At 41.3% G+C, this 27,139-nt stretch overlaps 1 protein-coding gene across 4 annotated transcripts in view; it reads left to right on the forward strand.

Moving 5' to 3' along the window:
* edil3a (EGF-like repeats and discoidin I-like domains 3a) overlaps window positions 1–27,139 on the forward strand; it is a 135,354-nt gene that overhangs the window by 60,240 nt on the left and 47,975 nt on the right. For 3 of the 4 annotated variants that reach the window (XM_080893272.1, XM_080893273.1, XM_080893274.1), the window contains 2 exons: window positions 13,838–13,951; window positions 22,785–22,966. In XM_080893272.1, coding sequence (XP_080749398.1) covers window positions 13,838–13,951; window positions 22,785–22,966 — 296 coding nt within the window. Of the gene's footprint in view, window positions 1–13,225; window positions 13,345–13,837; window positions 13,952–22,784; window positions 22,967–27,139 lie in introns of those variants that run through there. The other variant, XM_080893275.1, reaches the window with a different exon arrangement.

Here is a 27,139-nt window from a genome sequence, read left to right on the forward strand (position 1 = left end):
GGTTAGTCTTACCTCTGTTTTCTTCTGCACCTTTTGTCTATCTGGTTATTACATCCTTGTGTCCAGTCAGTCACTCATTCACCCCAGGGCCCCAACTTCAACTTTACTGTGAGGTTGTCCTGTTTGACAAGCTTTTCAATATTGTTCTGTCTTTTTTCCCCTAGTGTGATTTTTTTGTCTGTGACATTCGGTCAGTTTGTAGACTTCCCCTTCTGCCTGCTCCCCATCTGGATTGTTTGTCTTGCTGCCTGTGCTCCTGTGAATTGTTACCGCTGGTTATGATTTTTGATTTTTTAAGCACATTCTGTGTTGTTGTACTAGCTTACGTATCACTTTAGGTTTAGAAATACACTGTGGACAAAAGGACTGGGCACCCACCGGAGCTTGGATAACCCATGATTCTAAACTCATAGCCAATAATATAGAGTTGATGTTGGACAAGAGAGCCTAGCTCACAGTCTCATTACTAGTTTATCACATTTTTCTTATGGGGTTAGGGTTAGGGCTCCGTATTGGGCAGCCAAGTTCTACACCAAACTCATCCAACCACACTTTTATGTACTTTGCTTTGCGCACTGGGGCACAGTCATGCTCAAACAGAAAAGGGCTTTCCCCAAACTGTTCCCACAAAGTTGAAAGCATGAGATTGTCCAAAATGCTGTGGTAAGCTGAAGAATTAAGATTTCCTTTCACTGGAACTAAGGGGCTCCAGGCCAATCTTAGAAAAACATCCCAATAGGATTATCTCTAATACACCAAATGTTACAATCTGCACAATGCAGTCAGGCAAATAATGTTTCCCTGGCATTCACCAAACCCAGACTTGTCTTTTAGACTGATGGATAGAGAAACATGAATTGTCACTCCACTGGTCCAGAGTCCACCGGTGGCTTTACACCAGACCATCTGAGATAAGGTGATGTACGGCTCAAAAACAGCCATGGAAAACTACACAACAAAGCTCCCAGCTGATGTTAATCCCAAAGGAGGTTTGGAACTCTGCACTTATTGAGTCAGCAGAGCATTAACCACTTTCATCAACATTTCCTCTCACCATTTGGTGAACGTCATCTGTAACTTTATGTGGTCTGACACTGCGTGGTTGAGTTACAGTCGTTCTTAAATGTTTCCACTTTGCAATAATGCCACACGCTGCCTTTATTTATGTATTAATTTATATTTTTCATGGAGAGAAATTGGCTGTTGTTTTATTGATTTTGAAGAAATCAATAATACATGAAACTGAGTATAAGTAGTCCAGTTAGGTAGATATCACCAGTTCCCACTTCATTTTTATTTGTTCTGTATTAAGAGCTTTTGTAGTATTTTTGTGACCTTGTAAGTAGATATAAGAGCAGAAAGTAGCCTTGTAAGAGTACATGTCTCTTCTGATTTTCCCTCTTTGCCCATCATCTCCTTTTACCTTTTCCGTTCATGTCATTTAAGCATTCTAGCAAGTGTACCTGAGTAACATTAAGGAGCTTGTGGATCAGACTCTTTTGTTCCAAATTTCATCAGTATTCCCTTCACACATCTGCTGTGGAGGCTCCATCTGTAAGCTTAAAATGACACTTAAGGCCTTACTCTGAGTGTCATTCTTCCTCCAGGCTGAGGGCTCTTCACATTCTGCACATCCCAGTTTCGGCAGAGCCCCCCAGTCTGCATATCTTCAAAATGATGAGTGTTTTGCTTCTCAGATACTTAAACCTCTGCAGTGCATCCTAAGACACCTTTTCCAGGGCTTCTGGAGTGCTGCTGTGAATAACTTCTCAGTAGGCTAATCCCACTTCAAAAAGCATGTCCTTGGAATACACTATTCTTAATCCTGCATTCACAGCTTCATGCATCATCATCTCCCCTGACACATACGCCACATGTGCACCACTGTGAAAACAAGCTGGGATGAGATGAGAAGTTTTTTAGTCATCAATAAAACCGGTATGCTGCTGAGAATCGAATAACAGCATCTCAACTATATTACTGCGACTACACGTTTCACAGACGCATCGGATGAAGTTTCTCTTTTAACTGGTTGACTGACTTCATCAGACCCTTAATAGAAATTCTGCCTTTTGTGGTGATAGTCACTTCACATGACTAAGGAAAGGATAGACTGACAGCACAGACTGACAGTGGAGACAGGCACTTCCTTGTTCTGTCTTCTATCGCTGACTCAACTTGGAGAGACAGGGCTTGTCTTTGCTTCATGTAGCATAGACTAGACACATTTCACCGGACTGGGACTTTGCAAACCCAACATCCAAAGATGACGGTCCATATACAAAGATGCATTTCTGGAGACCTGTTGGCACAAAAGGATTATAGAAGTTTCCACCAAAAAATCCACAAACAGAAAAAGTTCTACATAACTACTGTATTTACAATATGTGCATACATGTATAATGTTTCTGAGTATATGCTAAAGCTTATTTAATCAAGACCTCTAGGTTGAAATGCAGGCAGAAAAATAATATCATGCATTTAGATTTTATAATTGGCATAACAACTAAGCCTTAAATCTGCACTTAAAGCTCAATGGGTGGTGTATTTTTTCCACTGAGATATGAGCAGATGCATAACATTCAAACAACCGTGTGGGAGATGGGATACATGTATTTTCACAAAAGAAGTAAGCAAGACCATTGCATGATTGCAAGAGCAGCATGAGATATGTTGTTCTTATCAAAACTGAAGTAGTGCCGTGCCTCTAGCTTGACCTGCGCCGTATATAATATCACATAAACTACCTTTGCCACTGAATGATAACATAATCTACTGTTGCTGCTGTATGTTCTTTAGTTGAAAGAACTGAAAACTATAAATAATCATCATCAGACATGAAATTCTTGTTCTTGTAACTTCCTCACTGGTACATAGCCCATTAACTAAAGACATTAGTATTTTACCACACTGGTTATATGCTTGTTTTTTGGGGGGTTTCTACGTTTTTTTCACCCATCGATTGCAATCTATTTTCAGTATCAGATCAAACATTTACAGCACCGCTATGAATCACAAGATATCAGTACCAGCCTGTCCCAGAGGAACTCTAACCACTATTACGAATAGCATGATTACTTCCAAGAAAGTATGGGTGTCCAAGGTCAGGGGTTAATTATGTGGCAGGCATAAACAACCGGTGATCCACTTAATTGCTGTCGATCACGGACCATAGAGGTCAGACCACTGCTCCATTCTTGCCTAGAGGATCAGCTTGCTTACCAAATACTTTTGCATTTGCTAGCTCAGTAACACAAAACAGATAAGATGAGATGAATCTTCCCCAGGGGAAATTTTTCATGTAAGCTAAATTACCGTATGTCCAGATGCAAAGATGTAACACTGTGAAACAACTCCTTATGAAAACAAAGTCTTGACTAACCTCCAGTTCTGTGGCTTACAGTGCCTTGGCAGGGGCATAAAAGAAGGCTTTACCCAGTCTTGCCCAACATCTGACTGTAATTTAATGAAGGACGTGGGTGTGATGTAGGGGCAATACTACTGGGACATTACCTTTCATTCAGCTAATTAAGTTAGGGGGCTTAACAAGTTAGAGAGGATTAAAGGCTTTTAGCAGCCGTTTATTTCAATCATTTATGTGATTTAATGTCATGGTCCTGGGTCGTTGACCCAGCGTTTTGTGTTTTGTGATTATTTCCCTCTGTTCTAGTTATTCTGTGTCCTCCCCCCTTGTGTCCGGTTCGGGTTCTAGATTTCCTGTTTTGTTCTGAAAGTCTGTGTCTGTTGTCATTGTGTTCAGCTTGTGTCCTCCAGTCATCATGTGTATTCAGATCAGCTGTTCTTCCCTCCTGTGTGCGATTACCCGATTACCTTGTGTGTGTGTGTGTATATATAGTGGGTGTCGGTCTGTGTTCGTTGTCGGCTCGTCTGCGTTCTATGGTGTTCCTGTCTCGGCGTCTCTCTGCCCCGCACCCCTTTTGTATGGTCTCAGGTTTGTCATTTAGTTCTCCCAGTTTAGGTTTCTTCAGTTGTTTTGTCATGCCTCACTGCCTGTTTCTGCCATTGTCACTTTGTAAATAAACATCACTCGTATCATCAGTCACTGCTGCATTTTGGGTCCTCCCTTTCCTCCACACCACACGGCTCACTCCGCCAGCCGTGACAGTACGAGCCGACCAAACATGGACCCAGCGGCATCCGCACCTCCCGAGGAGCTTCGGGAGGAACTAATTGACTCTGTTTCCAGGTTGGTTAACCTATGGCTCGAGCATGAGGGGGAAGAGTGTCTCCGTGCTGTAGAAGCCAGGCTACAGCAGCTCATCTCTGCTCACTCCTGGCTGCTGGACTCTCTTCACCCGCTCGCACAGGACTTCATACTCAACGAACTGCACCTTCACCCACCAGCCGCTACCGCTTCCCAACTCAGCCCGGCGGCGAAGATTTTGCCCGGCCCGCCGGAGGTTTTGCCCGGCCCGCCGGAGGTTTTGCCCGGCCCGCCGGAGGTTTTGCCCGGGAGGAAGCGACGATCGCGCCGTCGGCGCATCACCCCACAGCCGAAGACTAGGACTTTGGAACTGCCAGCTGTGGTGAGTGAAAAGGACCCTTTTTCTGTTTTGGACTGTGTGTCTGTTTATTCCGGGGCTGTGTTTTTTGAGTCGGCTGCCCTGCCGGTAGCTCAGTTAGCTGCCCAGCAGCCACTAGCTCAGTTAGCCACTCAACCGTCACCCCCATTACAGTCACAGCCAGACCTATTAGACACCTTGTTACAATCCGTGGCTCAGTCAATAGCTCAGTTGGCAAGAGACTCATCAGCGTTATTACCAGCTCAGCCACCTATTCAGCCACCATCTTCACCAGCTCCGCCTGTACTACAAGTCCAGTCCATCCAACCGGAAAAGCACTGTTTTTCACCTGTTCATGTCAAGCAGAGAGACACACCACATAACGCAGTAGTCAGTCCGCAACAGCTGGCCAGCCCAGAGACTGTGACGCACTCCAGGGCCTCCCCAGAGGCTGGGTCCCAGCCCCCGGCCGACTCTGGACCCCTGGAGATTAAGAAGCCAGCTGAGGACTGTATCCGGCTGTCGCTGCCCGAGCTGGGTCAGTGCTCTGTGCAGCTGCAGTCTGCCTTGTGTTTGCCAGAGGCCCGTGTGCCTGCTGGTTCTGACCCGTACCTGCCAGAGGCCCGTGTGCCTGCTGGTTCTGAACTGTGCCTGCCAGAGGCCCGTGCGCCTACTGGTTCTGAACTGTGCCTGCCAGAGGCCCGTGCGCCTGCTGGTTCTGAACTGTGCCTGCCAGAGGCCCGTGCGCCTACTGGTTCTGACCTGTGTGTTCCAGGGGCCCCGGTGCCCACTGGTCCAGAGACTGTTTTCGCTGGGGGGCCCGAGGAGCCCGTCCAGCCTCCTGCTTCGCCTGCTGGGGGGCCCGAGGAGCCCGTCCAGCCTCCTGCCTCGTCAGCTGGGGGGCCCGAGGAGCCCGCCCAGCTTCCTGTCTCGCCAGCTGGATGGCCCGAGGAGCCCGTCCAGCCTCAAGACTCATCGGCTGGAGGTTCAGGAGAACCTAGCCAGCCTCCTGTCTCGTCAGCTGGGGGGCCCGAGGAGCCCGTCCAGCCTCAAGACTCGTCAGCTGGAGGTTCAGGAGAACCTAGCCAGCCTCCTGCCTCGTCAGCTGGAGGGCCCGAGGAGCCCGTCCAGCTGCCAACTGCAGCCTCATCATCCTCGCCAGCTGCAGCTTCATCCACGCCACGGGCAGCAGCAGCTTCTTCCACGCCTGCAGCGCTACAGTCTCCGGCTTCCACGCCGTCGCCTGCTGCAGCCTCATCATCCTCGCCAGCTGCAGCCTCCGAGCCTTCATCCTCGCCCGGTGCAGCATCGTCATCTGCCTCGCCTGGCCCGGCTGCAGCCTCGTCATCTGCCTCGCCTGGCCCAGCTGCAGCATCGTCATCTGCCTCGCCTGGTCCGGCCTCTGCTTCAGCCTCGTCATCTGCCTCGCCTGGTCCGGCCTCTGCTTCAGCCTCGTCATCTGCCTCGTCTGGTCCGGCCTCCGCTTCAGCCTCGTCTGGTCCGGCCTCCGCTTCAGCCTCGTCTGGTCCGGCCTCCGCTTCAGCCGCGCCTGGTCCGGCCTCCGCTTCAGCCGCGCCTGGACCGGCCGCTGCTTCGGTCTCGTCTGGTGCTGCGACGGCCACGCCACCTTCGGGTCCCGAACTGCCGCCTCGACATCGGCGGTCATCTACCAGGCCGCTGGTGGAGCGTCATCGTCAATATGGACGACCTCCTAGATGCCGCCGCTGCCTTCCGCGCGGTCGGCCTCCAGACTTGTGTCATCGTCGCCATTGCTGTCCGCACGGTCGGCCGCCTGAACGGTTTCCTCGTCGCCGCCGTTGCTGTCCGCACGGTCGGCCGCCTGAACGGTTTCCCCGTCGCCGCCGCTGCCGTGTGCACGGTCGGCCCCCTGAACTGCCTCCACTCCGCCACCGCTGCCTTCCGCTCGGTCGGCTTATGGATCTACGTCGCCGACGTGGCCGGCCTCAGAAGATGAACTGTCCTGGACTTCTGAGTTGTCAGCCTCCGGGCCGGCCTCCTGAACTGTGTTTTGTTCTCGTGCTCCAGCATGTGTGTTTTTGTTTTGGACAATTCTCTCGGTTCGCTGGAGCTTGTGTTGGTCCCTCCGTCCTGGGCCCCCGCCGCCCGCCCTGGGTTGGTCGTCTGTTTTTGTTTTGGGCTGTCTGGAGCCAGCCCTTGGAGGGGGGGTACTGTCATGGTCCTGGGTCGTTGACCCAGCGTTTTGTGATTATTTCCCTCTGTTCTAGTTATTCTGTGTCCTCCCCCCTTGTGTCCGGTTCGGGTTCTAGATTTCCTGTTTTGTTCTGAAAGTCTGTGTCTGTTGTCATTGTGTTCAGCTTGTGTCCTCCAGTCATCATGTGTATTCAGATCAGCTGTTCTTCCCTCCTGTGTGCGATTACCCGATTACCTTGTGTGTGTGTGTGTGTATATATAGTGGGTGTCGGTCTGTGTTCGTTGTCGGCTCGTCTGCGTTCTATGGTGTTCCTGTCTCTCTGCCCAGCACCCCTTTTGTATGGTCTCAGGTTTGTCATTTAGTTCTCCCAGTTTAGGTTTCTTCAGTTGTTTTGTCATGCCTCACTGCCTGTTTCTGCCATTGTCACTTTGTAAATAAACATCACTCGTATCATCAGTCACTGCTGCATTTTGGGTCCTCCCTTTCCTCCACACCACACGGCTCACTCCGCCAGCCGTGACATTTAAGTTGTTGTTTGGGCTGTTTGGACATACTGATGCCATAGCCTCTAGATACAGTCCAATGGAAACTAGAAGCATATTTAAATATGATTCTGCTGTGCAAATTAAGCTTCCATAGACCGTATTAAAGAAAACACCAGACCATGGGTGGTGAATAGTGCTTTAGAAATCCTAATTTTCAAGATGTGACCCATTAAATACACTTGAAAGCAGAGTTGTTGGTCTGTTTAGTTATGGTGAATGGCTGTACTAGGGGTAGATGAAGAGTCCAGTGGAGCCCAGAGTTTGGGTGAACCGTCTTTATACAGGCCTGATCCTGCTCCCTGGACACATCATAGTCAGTTTAATACTTGGAGCCAGTCTTATTTCCTGACACACAGGACTACTCATTGCTCTCCATATTGTCTGGCTTTTTTTTTTTCAGGGAGCAAGATGTTCCAGTGAATTGACAAGAGCATGATGATGGTATGGCCAAAGGCTAAGGAATTTTATTAAAAAATTTTATTTTATCTTTTGGAGATGTGATAATGATGAAATTTTGACAAATCAGAAATATCAAATTTAAAGAGACACAAATGAATAAATTATGATAAATTACCAGGGAGTACCATTCAATAGAGTCTTAGCTGAATCAGTCTTGTGCAGGCTCTATAGAAACATTACACGCTTCATTGGTCTGGCTGGACAGTCAGTATACAGGTTCACATTTAATTGCCTAAAAATAGAAAACAATTAATGACATCGTTAAATGTCAGCTGGGATTGGTTCCAGGCCCCTACAATACAGATCTCAATGAGAAAATGGGATGGATGGATTCTTTTATTTTTTTCAATCCAATTGAAATTTAAGTTAATTCTACTCATGCTAGTTTGCTAAATTGTTCTGATTACAAAATTCAGGCCTTAATGAAACATGTAGAATGGTGGATTTTGGCTAACTGTGAGTGACAAACCACCACGTGACTCTGTTCAATTCATGTAAATCAAGTTTATTTATTGGCACCTTATTTATTTATTTTATCGCTTCCTGTTTTGCTTTCATAATAATCTTTTTTCTCGCCATCTCGATCCCTACCTTTTCCTCTCTTCTCCAGTTTCTACCAGTTGGATTAACTGCATCCCCCAAAGTAATCCCCTTTCTCCCAACTGATTTACTGGCAAGTCTCACTTTCCCCACGCTAATCTCCTAGGAGCTGATGGCCTTTCATAAAAGGAAAGCAAATCGCAAAGATGGACTAGCTGTGTTTTCCTCTCTCTGTGGATTGTTGTGCTCTAGGCTATTTGAGTGGCCGAGCCATTTGGCTTACCTCTATAATTGAACCTACTGGTGGCAACAAGCTATGTACTTGTAGCAACAGCATCACATTTCTAAGTGGTGTGATTGCAGTTGTGAAATAACCGTGGATGTGGATTGTGCCTGTGTGCACACTGAACTTTGCAGAGTATGCTGTTCAAGACCTTGTGGGCTGCAAGGAAGCAACATTTGTGCTATATATTTTGAGTTTTTCATAAAATTTTAATTTTTTTATTAGATCCAGAATCAGTCAATTCAGCATTCAGTTAATGCAGTGATTATACAGAAAAGTAGCTTTTCTGTAACTGGTAATAGAGACTGAACTTTTAAAAGGAGACAGCATTTGGTAGAAAAAAAAAACTGATAAAGAGATGAAAACAGATGAACGTGCAAAATTTAGATATTTTGGGTGGTTATGGTGTGATAAGAAATGACATCAAACAGAATCCCTTATGTAGTGAGCGAAAGGCTGAATGGCGAATGGAGACATGGGAAGAGGCCCGCTGAATAACCTGGATGAAGCGGGGATGGGAAGGAGGAGGGATACATGACAGACAGCATGAGAGACAAAGTGACAGTGACAGACAATTCATTTAAAGAACAGAGGCTGGAGATTTGATTGGCTCACAGAACACAGACAGATCGGTCACTGGATGAGACTACCAATGTCAAACTTTCAAAATGAATGGATTTGACAGCAAGTGAAAACCAATGACAAAAAAGCAGAGCAGCGAATAGAGCTTATAGCGCCATTAACCCCCCCCCCCCCCCCCCCCCAAAAAAAAAAAACAAAAAACAAAACAAACAAAAACAAAAACAAAAAAAACCCTTTAGTTTAATGTGATATGAAAGGGGTAACTGTTTCCTCAGTGGGTAATAATCATAATCATGATAATCATAAGTTTTTGTGTTTTTGTAATTGTCAAGACTGCCTAAAATTGCTGTTTTTTTGAATATCTTCATTTAAACAAATAAAAGCTGACTTGCTTTTGGAGGTTTTGAAGATTGATAATTGTAATGTGATTATACAACCCGAGTTACTACAGTTTAAATAAAACATATTCCATTTTCACTTCATTTACCTTCTCTAACCAATGTTTCATTCTGACAAGCATGTTTTTGCTCATGTTTTGCTAATAATGTGTTGTCAGGGTGAGAGTGGTTTCATGTAAAGCTTGACAAATCTGTTTTTGACTATCCAGATATTCCTTTGTTGGTTTGGCATGTGTTTTTCACTCGTGAGATGTGGATATTCGTTTTTCCAAAATGTGGAAATAATTACCATCTCAGCTTGGGCGAATGACATCCCTCTCACTCACAGCAGTGATCTTCACACTTCAGTTCACCTCATTGCTGCCAACTTAGCGACTTTGATGCTAAATTTATCAGCTTTTCATGCCCTTTTACATACTTTTTTTTGTTGTTTAGTTTTATGCGCACAAAAAAATAGTCGCCACTACAGCTCTCGGAGACCAATGTGTTGCTCTTCTGCCACAAGCACACCTCATTCTTCTGATCTGATCTGTTGAAGAAATTGCAGAGAAGCAAGTAGCAGGGCCTGTTTGTGTTGCTCCCCTACTGCCATAATCAGACTGTCCTATACTACGCTTATCAAAGCACAGTTAAAAACAAACACAAATCAGCTACTGTGAAGCACAATAACACCTAATTACTGTACTGTTTGTATCTGATTGTAGCAAGCAATTTGGAGGTTAAAACACAGACATTCAAAGGTTTAGGCTATCTAACCTTGAACAACATTTATGCAAGTACTACAAAATAAATCAGATATTTTTTGTTGTTCAAAGTGATTTCTTATTTAAAGTGGACCAATTATGAACATATTTCAGCTGGAACAGGCTCCCAGCTCGCCCCACAACCCTAAGATGGATAAGTTGTTGAGAAAACAGACCTCATTACTCTGCCCCTTCTTCTCTTACTAAGTGAATTTTTTGTGATTGCAAAAGTGTCATGAAGTTGTTATTGTCTCTTTGGTTGTTTTTGCTTTTTTCCTGTTCAGATTGTAACCCAGGCTCTGACTTAGCATTCAGTACATCTCTTCAGTCGTCTCACAGTTGAAGACTCTAGTGCATTCACCCTAGTGGACAATGAAAAAGATGTAATCATGATGTAATTTTGGAGGAATGGGACCGTGCAGCAACTGAAAACTGAAGTTTTAATGGCTTTGTATTAAAATGGCTCTTTTTTTTTTTTTTGTGAAGCAGCGAAAAACAGCCAAGCATAGACGTGCACAGACGATCACAAACTGCCTCTGTAATGATTAAAAACTAAAAAGATACTTGCCACAAAATTGTCATGTGGCTGCCAGAGATGGAGCTGACAGGCTAGGACTGTAACACATTGAAACATATTCAGTGTATTTTACAATATAATCAAATATAAGTAAGCCATGCTGTTTAGATTTGACTACATATGGTTCAGCAATTCTGTGTGTTGTTGTAGTCTGTTCTTCAAGATGAGGATTTGTGCTCCAACTGTGAAAATGTCCGCTTATTGTTGTCCTCTGTAAAGCACACGCTGGCTAAGTATTTATATAAGACTGATGCATTGAACTCTACAGGTTAGGTTACATTGCATTTGAAATATCTGTATTTTGGTTCACAGCACAGTTGATTTATCATCGACTGCATTACACAGAAATGGCTGTACAGGCAGCCAATTGACAAATAGCAGAGCTTCAGTAACATTATCTCTATCTGAAGTGAGATAACTGTTACATTACAGCTGTCTAAAAATAAATTTAAAAAAGGAACACAATGTGAGATTGTGCTGAAGATTATATCTAATTTTAAATGTCCGAAAGAAGACCGACACACAGGCAAACATCCTGCATACCAGATAAAGGAAAACAGTGTTTGTTACGGTGTGTTTCAAGTTTAATCTGCAAAACTTTATTATGTTTTGGGAAATGCTTTACCGCTCAGTTTCATCAAAATATAATTTTACCCAAATACAGTTGTCTTGCAGTTTGCCTATAAATTACTGAGCAATAACAAAACATTTCTCACATCTTTCTCTCTGTACGTCTGTTATTTCACTCCGTTTGTTTATTTGTTCTGCTCGACTGCAGATTAAAGACGTTCCTGCTTCTAGTCACACCACCACATTGACCAATATGCATGAAGACCTGACTATATTCCTCCTGAGCGTCCAACATTCCCCCTGAAAAAAAAAGATGTATTTTGAGATAATAAAAGTGACTCGCGCTATTGTGTACGCTACAGATAAAATCTTAAAGCGATGAAGCACCATAACAGACTTACTTTAATCATGTTTCACTTTCTTAAGCTTCCTAAATCTCAAGCCTAGTTACACATTCATGAAGCCAAAATGTACTTATAACTCGCAGACAGCCCAGGGTAGGTGTTAGAGGAGTCTTGTAGCAGCCATAGGCAAGTTTGGAAGTCAAATCATTAGAAATTTGTTAAAAATTGTTCAAAAGTTCACCACTTTTCCTCTCGCTGCTTCAAAATCATCCCTGTAATTTCTTGCTGTTAACTCTACCTGTAACAGAACAGAGTGCAAATGGGGTGTAATGGGTGGGGTTGGAGTTGTGTCACCTTCGATAACCAGTTTGATGAATCAGTCAGAGAAAATCTGTTTCGCAGCGCAATTACAGAGCAAAGGTGATAACGCATTCTGCTCTCCTGTATCTGTGATACTTGAATGAAGAGACAGAGGATAACAAGCACGCTGGAAAAAGCTTCTGACAGTGGGGCAAAATTGTGTGTCATCACCGTCTTCCACTTTAGTGTAGGTATTTTATAGCACCATAGATATACAGGAGTTCAGCTGCAGTTATTCTGACTTAGAAAAATAACATTGTTAAATGTGATAAATTTGATGCTTTCTAAGTGGACGTTTGTCTGTAAAGCAGTGGCCCACACAAGTCTCCCCTCTCGCTGAACTTTTGATATTGTAAGACAACGACAACAATTTTTTTCCTAAAAGAATTTTTTTTTTTTTGCATATATGGAAATATTAGTTATTCAATTAAATTCAGACGACTCCTCGAGTTATTGAGTAATGCATTAAGGATGGTCTGAATCCACCATTGGAATAAAGAAAATAATGTAAACAAGTTAACAAGTTTCTATTGATTTATTATTTTTCTAGTACATTCAGCATTTATATTTAGTTCAAATTCAGCAATTCAAAGTTATTTTATTGGCATGGCAGTTTTTAAATAAACACATATAATTAATATATAATTCTATGCATACTGTATGTGTATGTGTGGAAGATGTGCCTTGTCCTTCTCCTTTGAAATGTCTATTTGAATTTGGAATTGGTTAAAGGAAGTGTTCCTTACCTCACTAAATTTTTTACACTTCAGGAAGAAAATACATCTCTGTTTCTGTTTCAACCTTACCTATCAAACAGTAATCATATGTCGGGCTTTCTTTATGTTGCCATGCCTTGTTGTGTCTTTCTCGTTTGATTGCCAGTTTGTTTTCACCGAGCTTATACTGGCTTAGGATCTGTCTCTGCTTTCTGTCTCTGATGGTAAGGAGATATTCTTCCAATTCATAGTCTTTGTTTAGCACTAAATAAAACATGTGAGTCTGCATTGGGTTTTAGTTTCTTCTTTCCAGTGTTTCAGATAGCTATCTTCGCGTTGTTTTGATTTGGTTCACTCTGATTGGTGTTTGGAAAGCAGTGTTGTGAGACTGATCAGCGTGTGTTTGAGAGGAGGCAGCGTAGTATCAACACTAGCTGACACATGGGACTCTTTTCTGGGATCATCTCTTGGGTTTGGAGGGCTTTGCATTGGATGGTGTCTTGGGGCCTGGATTTAAGATGATTAAAAAATGTGAGTGCTCTCGTTTGAATGTTAATTGTCAGTGAATATCTGCCTAATTCTGCTTGACAGACATTTGCTGGTGTGTTGCTGTGTGTGTGTAAAGCATATATAGAGAATTCTGCATGTAGAGATTTCAAAGAGTGTTTATCTCAGTAGGTATAGCTCTGATGAATAAACCCCATACTTTGCTAACCTAAGTAGGCTTTTTGCAAACTACCCAAATGATGTGGTATGTTCTGAAAAATACTACAAAGAAAGTAAACTGTCAAGAAGTGGATTATATTCTAGCAAAAATAATCTTCCTCTGAGTTTTTGAGTTATTAGTTCCAAGAAACCTGTGTCTTTGTGTGAGCTTCCATGTGCACACAGAATTGAGAAACACGCAGAGAAAATTCAATATGTGCTCCCTACCAATCCATTTTAATGAAGATGAAGTCTTTGTAATTGCCCACGTCTGCTTCATATAAATGAATGCACTCTCTTTTTTTCTTGCCTCTTCCAGATATTAACGAATGCGAAAGGGACCCGTGTAAGAATGGGGGCATTTGCACAGATCTGGTTGCCAACTATTCCTGTGAATGTCCAGGAGAATACATGGGGAGGAACTGTCAATACAGTAAGTACTCCTGTTTCTTTTTTTGGCAGTGTTTACCTTCTAACTCTTACAACATACCATTGATTCGAACAGCACACCTGATGCTGCAGGTAATTGCACTGCTGGTAGTATTACCGACACAAAGTGATCGATCAGAGAAAAGGGGGGCTGGTAATTCTCATAAAGAGCGTCTGTCTTCTGCTTTAGTGCTTGGTGCACCTCCCTTTGATGATAGATTTTCAATGATATGCAAGTTTATCAGGAAAATCCCCACATGGAAAAAGCAGATTTAGTGAGTCACAGCTGGAAGACCTTGGGCTCTATGAATAAGTACACTTGGGAGAGTTTTGAAGTACAGTTTGAAGTATCATCCTTATCATCAGTTCAGAGTAAGATTTGAACATTTTCACCTAAATGTAAATAGCAGCTTTATGCAAATGTGACATTGATGTTGTTGTGCGTTTTAAAAAATGTAACACTTTCTCTGAATAAGACATCATTAAGACATTATAAGATATTGTAATGCATAACAATTAATTATTATAAGCACTAAAAATAATGTATTTCAATTCCAGTATTCAAATGCTTGCCTTCAAACTAAAATAACTGAACTACATGACACATTATAACTACTATGACTTAACCATTTATAAAGTCACAAAGAGATCCATCCCTACAAACCAGCATTCTTATAAATACCCAATTCTGGTGTTAATATAAAGTGAGATTCTTATGCAAAGTGACTGGAGGAGGTTATTATTGGCAAAGCTATGACACTATAACACATTCTCAGCTATATTCTTTGCTGCTTAGTGTTAGACACAAAGAATCAGATGACTACCAAAACCTTATCAAGTGTTTATTTTCCAAAACACACAGTTCCAACACAGAAAACGGCACCGTCACAGTAAACACAGCTGCCAGTGGTACAAGTGGGAGGTATTATTGACTATTCTCCCAGGACAAGTTTGAATGTGAAACAGAAAGTGAGGCTGATGTTGTGAGTGAGTATGTGAGCTCAGCCAGCTTTTATTGGGCAAATAAAAGCTAAAGTGAAAATGATCAGTATTATTAGCATCGCCAGAAGAAAAGAAAATGCATTTTAAGGCTTTAGTGATGAAAGACTGCAAATTTTGTGCGTAGCTATCAAATGTTTACTGATGCCATATAAGTGCCTGAGACTTGATGCCTTTTGGTCTTGTGTTGGGGAGAATATGGTGCTGCCTAATGTAAGGTCAAATTGGCTCATGCTGGCTCATGCAGAGTCATTTGGGATGCTGGCTGCACAGAAAAACATGCATTTCATGTTGCTGGTTACAAAAACACAGAAACCTAAACCTGAACATAAAGGGTCTTGGAAATGTTTCATATGTTCTACAAAAGGCCTAACAGGAAATTGTTTCTGGGCTCTTATTGAAAGGAATCAGTTGGGTGTGAGGGTTAGATTTCAGGTGAAGAGGATTAATAACTGTAGGAGCCACCCTGTGAACAGTGTGCTTTCTGAGCACCATTAAATGTAAAGAACCATACAGTTAGACTCATAAGTATTTGGATAATGGCACCATTCTTTTTATTTTGTCTGTGTACATCACCACAGTGCATTTTAATTACACAACCAAGATTTGACTGAAGTGACCACTTAAAGTTTTTTCAGCAAGTATTGCATTGCTTGTTTAGGAAAATATATATATATAGCCGTTTTTATACATATTCCCCATTTTCACAGGCCCCAAACAAACTGAATTTAAGGATTGTTTTGATACTCGGATGAAAATCCTTCATAATCAATAACTGCCTGAAGTCTAGAAGCCATGTATCCACTGTAGCCACCTTCAGCTGCTGCTTGCTTGTACTGTATGTCTCTCTGTTTGGTCTGTTGAGTTCAAATCAGCTAACGGTCACGTCACTGGTTCCACTGGCAGGCCTACATGCCCATGTCATAACATTGCCTCCACTATTTTGACAGGTAATGTGGTATGGTTTTCGAATCACGAGCTGTTTCTCTCCTTGTTCACACTTTTCACTTCCTATTATTCTGGTCTAAGTTAATCTGGGTTTCATCTTTTCAAATTTGTTGGGATCTTTGTTGTTGTTTTTCCCTCAAATGTGCAGATGTCTTCTGGCAAAGTCTAATCTAACCTTCTTGTTGAACAGCGGTTTGCACCTCGTTGTAAACTGTCTATATTTCTGTTCATGACGGCGTTGACCGTCTTGATTGTCGACCCTGGCAGTAGTACACCTACCTTCATGAGAGTGTGACTGTCTTTGTTAACCACACACACACACACACACACACACACGCACACACACACACACACACACACACACACACACACACACACACACACACACACTTGTGTGTGTATATATGTATATATATATATATATATATTAGGGGTGCAACGATACACAAAATTCACAGTTCGGTTCGGTTCGATACTTTGGTGTCACGGTTCGATATTTTTTCGATACAAAAAAATGTTCATGCCTTTTTAATTTGTCATTTATTAAAATTATAATTTTTATATATTATAGTCTGATTTGTCATAACTTTTCCGTTTTGTGGTAAGCTTTTCTTTGGCTGTCACTTCTTCACCCTGACCTGTCTTATTTGGCTGAGCAGAACTAAAATATATATCCTGCTGCTTTTACACACGCACTCACATAAGCTCAGCGATTCTCTGCGCGATCAACCTCTCACATGTTTAAGTTTGCTGCGGGAGATTTCACTTGTCATGTTTGCATAGTAAGCTAACGATTGATGAGTTGATGTCAGAGGAATTGGTGCGCAAATTATCATCACTCACCAATCAGTACTGTCGCTCTCTATGCACAGTTCGCGCGATTGCAAAGTGAAAGCAAAAAACAAGCGCAAATTCAAACGCGATTTCAATATGTCACATATTGACAGTGGCTCACCGATGCCAATAATATATATATATATATATATATATATATATATATATATATATATATATATATATATATATATATATATATAACATTTAACATTTGAAGAAGTAAGAAGTTATCATATCATCATAGTATAGTGGTCACATTCTTTAGGAACATAATTAAACCTAATATTATAAACATATTATAAACATTTTAATTCTCATAAAATGAAAGATGGATTTGTCTTGTCTTGTGTAAGTATTTTGTGTTTACCAGCCCTCTTTTTTTCCCACTGGCTGCATGGAAAAAGTCTTTAAAGGAGTAGGTTTTTGCAAGAAGCCCAAGAGCTCAAAGAGGCTTTATGTGTTTATTATGCTATTGTGAGGATTTCGTCTGCAGTCTAGGAAAATATTAGGATTAATATATCAGTGAACTTGGAGCCCTGAGCAGGCCCCCAACACGGCTACTCACAAATTAATTCATCAGATTTTGTTTGCTTATTGTGCCTTATAATCTGAAAAATACGGTAACTTCTACCTTCCTTTAGCATGTCCAGAAGTCAAACTTCTTGTGTGATGGTTCCCTTCTTCCTCTGCCTTTTGGATGCTACCGCAGGTGCCTTTGACGGTGCAAAACATTTTCAGAATCAGAATCAGAATACTTTATTTACTATTTACTATATACTATTTACTATAATTACTTTGTTGACATTGTTGTGTTTGTTGGGGAGAGAACTTACAAACATACAGTACAGCACTTCAGAGTCACACTGCTAGCGATCGCAGATTTATGTAAATTTGACAAGCTGAATGCATTCTGTACTGGACAGACGCGGCACGGAGGAGACTGATTGACTGATTGATAGTTACGCCTATTCAATTGTTTGCTAATGCAAATATCTAATCAGCCAGTCTCACAGTAGTAATTCAATGCATTTAGGCATGTAGACATGGTGAATATGAAGCACCAGAATGGGGAACAAAAGAAACTTAAGAGACTTTGAATGTGGTTGTTGGTGCCAGATGGGCTTGTCTTAGTACTTCAGAAACTGCTGATCTACTGGGATTTTCCTGCACAATCATCTTTACAGCTTTACAGAGAATGGTCTAGAAAGAGAAGATGTCAAGTGAGCACTTCTCAAGGTGAAATTTCGCTGTTGTGCCAGAGGGTAGATGAGAATAACTAGACTGCTTCAAGCTGATAGGAAGATAACAGTAACTGAAACGGAGTAGTGTACCCGAGTATTGTTTCCATGAGCAACCCCTTTGTGACCAGCAGGATAATGCATCATGTCAAAAAGCTCAAATCATCTCATACTGGTTTCTTGAATATGACAAGGAGTTCAATGTATTCAACATTTTAATTTTAATGTTTCTCATAACGCAAAGTGTAAGTATTTATTTTATTATGGTCATTTTGTATTGACATTTTTTTTTTCATATTGATTGCATCAGTGGTTCCCTATATATTAGCTGTTCTGTGAAAATGTAATTGTAGACTACGAGTTTTTCAATATGCTATAGACCATCCAAAGTTCAGAACTGCACAGCACGTATACAATATGTGCAGTATTTGCACCTGGTATTTCAGCTAATATTAATCAAAGGTTTTATTGGCTGACATACTGAGAGGTAGAGCAGGGAAAGCTTATTTTTAAAATAAACAGTGGAAACCTATTTCAAAAATGTATTTAGATAATATAATGTAAGGAAAGTTAATATGTGCATGTGGATTGTTGTACTAACACAAGCTATGCATTTTTCTCTGTTTGTTCTGCTTTATTCAACAAGAGCGTAGCAGTATTCTTTTAAAACACACATTGCTAGCTTGGTCACTTTTAAAGTTGCAGCTACACAAGAACATGTGTACAGGTGCATTTTATTCACCGCCATTTGTCACCTGTGGAACGTCTGTCGTGCGGCTAACATCTGTTAGGTGTATTTATTATTCTTTGACTTATCCCCTCTTTTTGCTCCATGGTCATTAGTATTGGTGCGGTGGCATTAATTTCAGTGGGGCGCTAATTTGTTTAGGCTTTAGGTAGGGCTTGTGGGAGATGGATTCAGCTGTCACATCACGGTACTGGCGGTGTTAGTGATGTGTGCTGTCGCAACGCTGATGTATGCTCAGGGGCCAGGAGGGCAAGGCCCCGGGGCTGGCTGCCTCTGCTGCTCTGACTGACGACTGGCAGGCAGCTCGTTAAGAGTGGCCCATCATTGCCACAAGGTCAGAGGGACCGTGGATTTGCAGCAGTGTCTTGTCACAACATCTATATGGAATATCTTACAAGAGAGCTGCCCAAAAGGCACAACATCTAGACAAATATAATATTGTGTTGATGCAACACTGCACCTCGATCCGCAGGCTCTAATGGGGAAAAATAGATTTCCATTTCATTTTTAGGAGGTAAATTTGGGTGATATGACATTTGGTGCCAGTGTCTGAAAAAGCATGTGTAACTGCAGGGTCCCTAACAAATTGAAAGTCAGGATTCATTAAGAAGACTCTCTTATTAAATTAAACTTGCTGCATTCTTTGCATTTGGTCAGGAGGGATTGTTCTCCCCGCAACGCCCATGTTCTGTTCATATCATTCAAAAAAGTATATTTAAGCATGTTATCAGCACAGCTCTAGGAAAGGCAGTGAAAATAATCTGCAAAGTCTGAAAGAGTGGGTATCATGGCTGGAGACTCTTTTGTTTTTCTTAGAAATAGAGAAACGTATTCTGCATTGCCCGGTTACTGTTGTTCCTGACTTTAAGTTCCTAGGGCGACGTAATCAGTTCTGCAAAAAAAGTTCACTTTTTTCTTCAACCTGGCAACCCCAAAGTCTGTAAAATCCAAGCAAATCTGCAGTTTGCGTTACTAATTCAGCATCTGAGCAAATGTGAAACAAGGTCACATTTTCCATTCTATCATCACTTAATTCCTTTCCAGTTAGACATTTGTTCAGTATTTTGTTGTAATCAAAACAAGGATTCTTGAGATGAAGCCTACAATGTGTTTTGTAAGGTCAGTGTGAACCCTAAACACCAAATTTTTGTCAGTGCATCCTTGAGTCCAGAAAAAGTTTGTGCCAAACTTGAATCTGTCATGATCCTGGGTCTGCTGACCCAGCGTTTTGTGTTTAGTTTATGTAGCCTTCAGGTTTCCTAAGTTTATCATTATCATGCCTAGGTGTTACTAGTTATTTTCCCCTCGTGTTTCCACTATGTTAAGTCTCCCCTGCTTTCATGTATTTTATGTCTGTGGCGTATGTTGTCAGTCCAGGTTGTCATGTTTATATCTCACTGTGTTTCCTGTTTTATTGTGAAGAGGTCTGGTGTTCTGTGTTCATCATGTTCAGTTTTACTCTCCCACTTGTGCTTCCTTCCAGCCTCCAGTAGATCCCCCTGGACTGTCCTCAGACATTACTCACTGTCTCCATGGCTCCCTGTTGATTAGCACCCCACTGTTTTTAGCAGCTGGATAAGTCATGCTAGGGTTGTTTTCATCATTCCACTCTTTTCTGACTCTTGGCTTTCTTGTGTGGTGTAAGCCTTCTCACACGTCTCAGTGTTGCCAGTTTGGTTGTCTGTTGGAATGCATGTGTGTCGTTTGGATCTGTGTTTCAGTACTGACTTTGAAATGCCTTTTTTTTTTTTTTTTTTTTAGATATTTTGTTTAAATGATGAAGGCAGCTTCATAGTATTTAGGTGACCATTGCTCCAGGCATCCCCTGAAGGCTGGTTCGCACAGCCACTTGCACTTCAACCAGCATAAGCAAGCTGTGTCTCGAGCTGAAGTCTGTACTTGATGTGTCCTCATTCTTTTGAGACTCTTCCAAGTTCCCTCAGTTTTTTTTCTGTGCTGTAGTTTTTAGAGCTCTTGCACTATATCTGCAATCACAAGCATGCTACTTGAATAATCAAATTGTTTGATTGATTTTTAATGACAAACCAGTGGTCCTAGAAAAAGTTTAAAAATGATGGTGTCATTAACGATTAAGGTATTATTTTTTTCGCATTCCTTTCAGAGACATACCAAAGTAAATGTGAAAGATAAACAAAGGTTGTGGGGAATTCAGCCTCCATAATGCTAGCATTGATAGAGAATGACATGCATCACACTGCAAACACTGTTGCAATCACAGCAGACCAGTAATAACTGAAAAAATCATGCAGAGACAAATCTTCTATAACTATAACTGAGAAGATAGAAGACAATGCCATTAAATAATAATTAATTGCTAAAATGTCATCAACTAGCTGACTTTTGCATAAGTAGCAAATAATCCTGCTCATCTTTATTACTATTAGTGCTATGAGTGGGTTCTCTAGTTTTCTTTCACATTGCATATCACGTGAAACCAATTTCTCGCCATTTTTTATGCAGGTAAACTGCATGTTACAGTTTAAAGTTTGCATGATGAGGAGTTTGGGAAGCTGGCTGTGTCACTGCAACATCACCCCTGTTTAACATACTTTATTGAGTGTGAGAGATTATAAACAGGTGGAGTAACAGCTGAATCACTTTTGGTGTCAATGGGCCACAGCTTATTTTAAGGTGCAACCACAGTTGCGTACAGTGTTTTCTTGCCCACATCACTTCCTTGATTCTGATGCTTTTCCACAGATTCGCAATTCGTACTTTCAAACAATATAGGATCTATAAAACATTTTTACATTATCAGAGCTGTCAAAAACAAAATCTGTTGTGTTTCGACAGAAACAATATTTTTATGTGCAATGTACTGTGGTATGTTGTATAATTTATGTACACCTTCTCCAGCCCATTCCATCTACATCTATATTCTGTGCCAAGTTTTTTTTTTGTTTCATCTCTCAGTATTTTTCTTTTTTTAATGGAAACACAAAGAAGTACTTGTTGTGCAGAGCAATAAATTCTTTATTGGATCAGCATTGCCAGAATCCCTTTTGCCACAGGTATATTTATTAAAATGCATTGGATATGCCTGGACACACTAATTAGGCTTAACTGCAAAAAACAGCAGCTTTAAAAAGGGCTTTTTGACTGAGGATAATGGTGTCAGACTTCCCCATTTTAATGCAGCCTCTAAGATATTTAAAGCTATTGCAAAGCTTGTTGACTTTGGGAATGATGCTGTTCAACTGTGGCTGCAGCTCCTTGGGAGAGAGCCCGGGGGCTCTGTTCCTGATGGAAGAGATGAAGGAACAACCTGTTAGTCCATCAAATGTGTGTAGTAGCACTGAGACGGAGACAAGAGTCCCAATCTGCAGCTGTGACTTAAAAGAACTTGGGAGACATGAGAAAAGCGCGTTGTTGACAATCAAAATTGTAGGGACAGTAGAATAGAAAATAGCTATGGTGAACATAACAGTGAGTTAACAAATAATGCAACAATAGTCAAGAGAAAGTCAGAGTTTGAATGACCTTGGCTAATATAATACAAATGAAATTTTGGAGCATCTGGGAACTGAGAAGTGGTTCCACTTGAGAACTGGTGCCAAATTGCTCAGTCTATTGGAACTCCAAGCTGATCAGTTCCCTTTTATTATTGCTGGCTTAGTTTTCTGACAGTTGTCCATTGCAGAAGGCTGACACTGAATTCATGGCACTGGAGCTTTTTTCCCACCTAAGTCACATGCAAGCCTTTTTTGGCTACTCTTGGTCTACACTGTGTTCAGACATAGAGATAATAAAAGCAACCAGTGATGCTGTGTAGGCCTATATTGTTATTTTCCAATAAGCTCAGTAATCAATTGTGAATCAATGGGGAATCGGACCACTGAGGGGAATCCATAATGATGACTCCAATTCAATATTTAAAGATAAAAAGAGTGAAACAAAACAAAATGGGGAGGATAAAGTCAGTGGTTTTGTGGGTTTTTTTTTAATATTATACGCGTTCCTGAAACTCACTTTCCCACATTTCTGAGTGTTAGAATGATAGGAGGACTCATCTATCGCTTCCTCTCTCTGTCTCTCTGTTCTCTCAGAATGCTCTGGCCCACTGGGCATGGAGGGCGGTATAATCTCCAACCAACAGATAACGGCCTCTTCTACCCACCGTGCTCTCTTTGGCCTACAGAAGTGGTACCCGTACTTTGCAAGGCTCAACAAGAAGGGGCTGGTCAATGCCTGGACTGCAGCCGAAAATGACAGATGGCCATGGATCCAGGTAAAGCACAGTCACAAGACAGGCGCCACATAAAGTTGGGCCACAGCCAAGTGCAAATGAATTCAGCTCTCAGTTACAGACAGATTCCTGTTTTTGATCTTTAAATGGTTTAGTGTTATATTATTTAGAGGATCCCTGGTGTTTCACGTCACCTGTTTGTAGCTGATGGTAAGTATAAAGTGTTTGCGGTTTGGAGTTAATTACAGATCCTGTAAAACTGATGGCTAGCTTGCTCTTAATAAAGACTCACCATAGGTTTAAGCTGTAGGGTAGAACAGATACTGCTGCAGTTTGGATTAACATGAGAAACAACATCAAGTGGCAAACCGTTTACTTTTTAAAATCTTTATTCAGCGGCACCATCTCTTGTTTTGTTTGAATTGTGATTTACTCACAATAGTAGCTGTGCTGCCACTGTATCTGTTGTCAGAAATTGACTTTTGCAAAGTCCCCTACCGACAAAACTTTGTTGCATTGTTTTGTAATTATTCAGAGGTATTGTTGGTTTCTGTTTGTTAAGCGTTTTATGTTTTACTGAGCTATCGAGAGAAGTTTGATGTTTAAATTTATACTCAACTGTGTTGTAAACAGTAATTTTCTTGTTATCCGTGGAAAAAAAAAGGATTAATTGAATTCTGCTCAACAATTCCCTTCGTATTTTTGTCCTTTTGTACCCTAGAGTGTTTGTATAACCACCTAGAGGGCTTTCGTCAATAACAAGCATATAATTGTAAAATGAAAATGTGTGTTTATAGCAGCAAAGCACTGAGGCACAAAACCCTCCTCTTACTCCGACTTTGTTATAGTTAACCTTCACACTGTGCCATTAGTCGGTGCTTACTGTCAAAGAGCTGCATAGACAGATCGATATCATGGATTAGTTGTTGATCCTGAATTATGTCTGCACATCATATCAATAGATTCTGTCCTCTCTGGTCCTGCACTGTGGAAATCTTATTAATGTGTAGTCTTACAAAATTGTACTGATAAGAGCCTGGGAGCAGTTTTTTGCACTGAGTGAAGTGATGGTATTTAAATGTTTGCATCATTATTACCCAAAATGTAAACTGACCTAAGAGGAAATGGATTTATTTCTTTGGATTTATAGCAAAAATTCATTCTAAAACAGCTCTAGCACATGAAAACAGTTCTGATATCTGGATTTGCGCTCAACTCAAGATTTTCTACTCTTCATAAATAGACTCTGAGTTATATAGGATTTTTAAGGCGGATACCAATACCGATATTTGGTGATCTAAACATGCGATATATTGGCCAATAATTTTTATTTCGTATCAGACACACAAAACATGTTTAATACCATTTTATATTCAGAAAAAGTTGTGGATTATTAATTTACGCGTTGCCCGACTCTGCTCAGATCAGCTGGTTGTTGTGTTTGCAGCTTTGCAAACACGTTTCCATCTGAGAAGTTGCAGAGGCCTCCCTAGTGGACAGACTATTCGATATCAGAATTCACACCTTGGTTAACAGGTCTTTCTCTGGTCTCTTCTTTATTTTTTAAATGTTCCTTTAATGGCTATTATAAGTGCAGGTATCTTTAAATAGCTAATAATGGCCGATGACCCCTGCAGATACATCGGTCAGGCTCCAGTAATAGAGATCAATAGTAATAATGAACTATTTTGGAAATAAGGTGTTTTTTTTCTCACATTACATTCCTCTCACTCTGTACTGTGATGACAGACAGCAAACTTTGAAGCACGCTGTTGTCAGATATAAGAGAAACAGACAATGAACCGTGAACAAAGTATAATCGAAAAACACCATGACAGTGTGATGGAGAAAGTGAAGCTGTATGTAACAACAAGAGAAAAATAAGACAGGACAAAAATGGATTTGTAAAAAAAAGAAAGAAAGAGATGATTGAGAGAAGAGAGCCCTGGCACATGGAGAGGGTGAGGAGAGCGGCACATCAAACATTCAGGCAGCTTGTTTGACTTTAATGATGCCATGTGGGATGCTACGCAGGGTGCTGTAGGCATTGTGTGTTTCTACATAGGGCCTGGATAATTGGGATGTGAGTACAGAGGTATACAGTCATGTCAGTGTTTTGGGATTATGCTAAGGAGTCGGTGGTGTGCTTTTGTAGTGTGGAGTGACTGTTCACATGTCTGTCATGCAAAGCAGGTTACACTGACAGATGACAATCCCATCAGGAGACACTTCAGGTTTGTATGGCTATTTGTAAGGTTTACTCTGGAGCAGAATGTACTACAGTATGTGTTTGGATGCCAGCCAGTTTCAGCTCTTTCCCCCTAAATCTCAACAAATGAATCAGCCGTACACAGAGCAACGAATTTTGAATAATACATCATAGATTTTCAGACAAAGCACTTCATATGCCTTTGTTTGCATTTATGTTGGTTTGTGTGTTTTTGATTTGTGCGTGAGTGTGAGCTCGCTACTGTTCACACATCTATGTACCGTGAGACAGCCTTGCCACTTCTAGCTCACACATAAAATTGCATTTGAGCACTCAAGGGAAATATGCTGCCGGTCTCACCAATATCAGCAAAATATAGCTTTAGCCGGCTGTGCTGGAAGAATGAAACAATACAAATCACTTGTGAAGGCTAAAAGGGTCTATACATATTTCACCTGCAGTTAAGCAATTAATGACATTACATTAAAATGCAGATCTCCATCAGTATGGACACATTTCTTTGTTTATAGAACACGCTTAGATTCTTGGACTTCAATTCTGTTCCTATCTGAGAAGCTATTTCCTCTTCATTCCAGCGTGACCTCAGTTATTAAAACATTCTACCGTCTGCTGTGGTTGAAATGTGACCCTGAGAAAGGTTTTTCTGTCACAGTTTATTTTATAATCGCAGCATGACTGCACGGAGGTTAAATTGAATAAAGCCTTTGGACACATAGGCTTGAACGTTACGACTTTGAACTAAAAGGCCTGAGATTTCCTCCCAAAACAAACTCTTAGATAAAACCAGTTAAGATTTTGAGGTCTTAAACTTGCCGCTGCACCTTTAGCACTGAGAGCAACAACATGATTTGTACTCTGAGTTATTTAGCAGTTTCTAACAGTGGTATGGCGGCCATCAATCCCTTAGCAGAGAAGCATCAAATCACTCACAGTGGTTAACTTGCCTATTTCTGCTTCTGCTACAACACCTCGGTGGTGCTTCGATCTTTAGGTGCTTTATAAATGGTGTGAAGATTTGTTTTCCTGCCATTTAAAATCATTTAAACTTCTTCAATGTCCATCTGTTCACATACAATAACGTGCTTGTATATCACCAGCTACTGCTGGCTTTTGTTGGCCTATAAGTTGGCACTTTAATATAGTTATGATTGTGTTAAAGAATATAAAGTTTGATTACTGTACACACTAAACATTACTGAAATAAAAAACAAGAAAGAAAGAACAAAGAGATGCTGATGTTCAGCACTCTTGAGCCAACCTGTATTTATTTATATTTTCTGGCAATATAGTATTTATTTACTAGGGATAGAATATGTGCAGCCATTTACTGAAACACACATGAAAATACAGCAACAATGGCAACAACAGAGTTTGTACAGTGGTGCCACAGGGCTGTTAGGTAGCTTCAAGGGCAGTCTAATTGTTACAATATTGTTGCAATTCCCTCCGCAGTTCTGATCTCAGCATGTAATCAACAAGGGGTATATTTTGCCTGACCTTTGTATGCCTGTGTGTACGCATGTGTGTGATGTTTTGCTTGTTGGTATGAATATTCTGTGTGTGGAATAATTAGTGGTCTTAACAACATACAGGGAGTGCAGAATTATTAGGCAAATGAGTATTTTGTCCACATCATCCTCTTCATGCATGTTGTCTTACTCCAAGCTGTATAGGCTCGAAAGCCTACTACCAATTAAGCATATTAGGTGATGTGCATCTCTGTAATGAGAAGGGGTGTGGTCTAATGACATCAACACCCTATATCAGGTGTGCATAATTATTAGGCAACGTCCTTTCCTTTGGCAAAATGGGTCAAAAGAAGGACTTGACAGGCTCAGAAAAGTCAAAAATAGTGAGATATCTTGCAGAGGGATGCTGCAGTCTCAAAATTGCAAAGCTTCTGAAGCGTGATCATCGAACAATCAAGCGTTTCATTCAAAATAGTCAACAGGGTCGCAAGAAGCGTGTGGAAAAGCCAAGGCGCA

The sequence above is a fragment of the Rhamphochromis sp. 'chilingali' genome, assembly GCF_963969265.1.
Source record: "Rhamphochromis sp. 'chilingali' genome assembly, chromosome: 10".
NCBI classification, from domain to species: domain Eukaryota; kingdom Metazoa; phylum Chordata; class Actinopteri; order Cichliformes; family Cichlidae; genus Rhamphochromis; species Rhamphochromis sp. 'chilingali'.